At 35.7% G+C, this 3,575-nt stretch overlaps 1 protein-coding gene across 1 annotated transcript; it reads right to left on the bottom strand.

The window, feature by feature from the left end:
* Nucleotides 1-1,158: 1,158 nt before the first annotated feature.
* On the bottom strand, nt 1,159-3,273 carry LOC109614917. Its single transcript, XM_020042256.2, has 6 exons — nt 3,217-3,273; nt 2,752-3,105; nt 2,564-2,608; nt 2,354-2,464; nt 1,714-1,796; nt 1,159-1,633 (listed from the first exon to the last, which is right to left on the bottom strand). Exons 1-6 carry the CDS (start codon nt 3,242-3,244, stop codon nt 1,538-1,540), a joined length of 717 nt encoding a protein of 238 aa, XP_019897815.1. The 5' UTR covers nt 3,245-3,273; the 3' UTR covers nt 1,159-1,537.
* Between the last annotated feature and the right edge of the window lie 302 nt (nt 3,274-3,575).

The following is a 3,575-nucleotide window of genomic DNA, read 5'->3' as shown; positions in this document are numbered from 1 at the left end:
CATAAAGCTGTACTAACTACTCTGGCTATGCTATTGACAGACTCCACTATGCTAACAGTCTGGCTAACATCTTTGGGGTGATCTGAAGAGGGCTGTGCACAGGTGATGTCATCGCAATCTGACAGATTTGGAGAACTTTTGCGAGCGCTTTTGCAAAGAAGAGTGGGCAAATATTGCCACATCAAGATGTGACATGCTAACAGACTCTTACCCCAAAAGATTGAGTGCTGTAATAAAATCAAAAGGTGCTTCAACAAAGTATTAGTTTAAGGGTGTGCACACTTATGCAACCAGGTATTTGTGATTTTTTATTTATTTGTATTTATATTTTGTTTTTCAATTGAATTGTTCATGTTATAGGTCACATTAAAAGGTGGAAATAGTTCTGACATTATTTATCTTTGTCTCATTCTTTTACATCAAAATAACCTGGCATTTTAACAGGGGTGTGTATATCCACTGTATAAACCCTTAACTTGTCACACTCTGTTTATGCTAATCTATATTGATTATACTGTGCACTTAACAGTAGTCATGAGTCGGGTGTTATGAGCTGCTAAATATAGAGTTGGTTTTTTTACACATTAATTGACTCTACTCCTTTACTGTTCCATGTTTTTATACCTCCCAATTGAACCTTGGTCGGTGAGACGGCGGCCATTTTATACTTGAAATACTGGATCTCTCAGTGGTCATAATTCACCTAAATATGTCTGATCACTCAGGATGTGCTAAAGACTGGAAGTGCTAAAAGAATACATGGTGTAAGGCTCTAGTCAACCTACTCATAGTTTCCATAAACTTTAAAAAGGCTTCAAATTGTTTCCAGCAAAACAACCACATTCTGGTTCCACAGAAAGCTATATAACCACAACATTAGCAAAACAGAGCATGACCTGCTCAAACTACTGGAAAATACTGTAACGTGGGACCCTCACTGGACGGTTTATTAGATACACATGTGACATACAGTACCTGACCATCACATACTGAACTTCATGACGTATGTTCATAAATGCTCTGGTGGATAATCTATTGCTTTGGGGGCAATGAGGGTTTCAAACAGAATTTCTACAACAAAAAAACAACACTTGTTTTATTCTACATGAATTGTGAACGAACACTTTGACAATTTAAATAGGTGCAAGACCCTGACATTCAAAACCATACAGTGGTTTTGTCATTAAATTACAAAATATATTAAACTTTTTACCAAGCTTTGACCACAACTGAATTAACTATTATCAATAAGCCAGTAATGGCAGCTTCAGTTGTGGTCAAAAATAACTTCCGCCCAGAAAGGTACAATAGAACACTTTTCTCAAACAGGATATGAATGTGGGTCACCTAACCAAATCTCTAGGTGGGCTTGAACAGAAATACACAAACAATCTTTCTCACTTTTCCAACAAAAAAGGTATATTTTCAAGTAATATTCTATAACAAATTATTCACCAAAGTCATATGTATTATTGCAATAGGCCCTAGATTGGAAGAGTAAGGACAAATACAGACTTGGGACCTCATTAGGAAATTGTTATTCAGGATTTAGATTCCGCACTTCAGAATATGTAGTGGTGGCGCTGTGGTCAGGCCTGGGTCGTTTTGGCAGTGGCAGTTGTATCACTTCGTACTAAAAAACAATGTGGAAATGAAAACCTGTCCTTCATTAACAGGCATTATTTCCTTCATATTTCTATTGCAGATACTGACCTCCAGTCCATCTGACCCACCAGGTGAATCAGAGGTTCGATGAGAGTCATGAGTCTTTTGGAGAGCCGCTCTCTTCCACAGCACTGAAATGGGGAAAATAAACCCAGACACATGTCTAAGTACCATAAAGATATCTAAGATAACCCAGATACATTTCTAAGTACCCATAGACATATCTAAGATAACCCAGATGCATGTCTAAGTACCCATAGACATATCTAAGATAACCCATATACCTGTCTAAGTACCCATAGAAATATGGAAGATAACCCAGATACCTGTCTAAGCATAGAAATATGTAAGATAACCCAGATACGTCTCTTAATACCTGTAGAAATATCTAAGATAACCTAGATACATGTCTAAGTACCCATATAGATGGCTAAAACAATTTATACTGCTAAAATTACTCATATAAAGGGCTGAAATAATCCATTTAGACAAAATGAATATGCAAACAGTACATAGACAACTATAGTGAGCAAACATCAATGAGTAAGGTCTTACATACTGCAAAGTACAATATATTGGGTCTACATGTAGTTACAAAACGTATCAAAGCCTAACTTTGCTTGTTTCAAAATATATGAAATGTTTGCCTGGTATCCAGCTTAAAGAAAGGTGGATTGTAAAAACCCACCTGACACCAGTCCAGTGAGAAATGCAATCCAGACACCCGATCCAATAAGAAGACCTTTTAGCCACATTGTGTTGAAGTCACTGGTTTTCTCTAATGCTCCATGTTCATCAGCTGAAATTGATTAACATACATTGTAAATATACTGAATTTCACTAATAAATCAGTAGACTACAACAGTAAACTACAACTTTTTTTATCATTCAGGCATACCTCTGTTTGTTGTTAGTATTGATTGGTTTTCACTCGCAAGATTTCCTACGGGAATAAAAAAAAATCTCAGAATATACTATCACTACAATGCCAGGAACTTTAATGTACCTGTGTCTTTGTCCAAACATGAAGAAAAAATATCCAGGGACAATATAAACAATAAATAATTGCAATTTTTTTTTACCTACCAGTAGTCATGAGTCTGGTGCCATTGCTGAATACAGATCTACCTTTGTATTGCTTTACACAGTAGTACACTGCACAATCATCTGCTGTCACGTTCTTTATTATCAATTTATGTTCTGGTAGTAATGAATATTTCTGACGACAATCACTGATAAAACAAAAAGGGTGTATGTTCATACTATTATAAGATTTTAAAATGGCCACAGGAGGCTGTGCTTGACGATGTATAAACCAGTTAACATCATCTGATTCAAACTGAATAGTGGTTGTAAAAGTGCAGTTTATAGTTACGTTGTATCCAGGTTCCACACATTTTACTGTGATATCCTGCGCTCCAAAACAGAATTGAATCACACCTAATAACAGGAGAATAAATTAGAAACACTTTACTTCAAGATGTAAAATAAATAATCAGTAGTCAGCATGTAAAGACATTTTTGAGTTAATTTACAGAAGAAAAGTCTTACAGATCATACAGGCACCCATCCATGACATCCTCAAAGCTTTGATGAGTTTTGAAAACTGAACTGACTTCCTCCTTCTAACGCTGACAAATGACTAAACACACTGTAAGTGCCAAACACCTGACCAAACCATTTTGTCTGCAACAGCAAACATTTAATCAAGTCACTATAATGTAGAAGTGAAAGTCAAAGAAAAACGCTACACTACGTAATTAAAGAACTTGATTACTGTAGGACTGACTAATACAACTTTAACAGTAAAACAACAGCAATTAGCATTACGTAAATGGTACATGTTTAATTGATTAAGTAGGATTCCACATAGTGCCCTTTTAAGCAAAAGTCATTTCATTTGAATAAGA

The sequence above is a fragment of the Esox lucius genome, chromosome 22, assembly GCF_011004845.1.
Source record: "Esox lucius isolate fEsoLuc1 chromosome 22, fEsoLuc1.pri, whole genome shotgun sequence".
NCBI classification, from domain to species: domain Eukaryota; kingdom Metazoa; phylum Chordata; class Actinopteri; order Esociformes; family Esocidae; genus Esox; species Esox lucius.
Note: the sequence above shows the minus strand (reverse complement) of the source record. Positions and strands in the feature narration are given on the sequence as shown.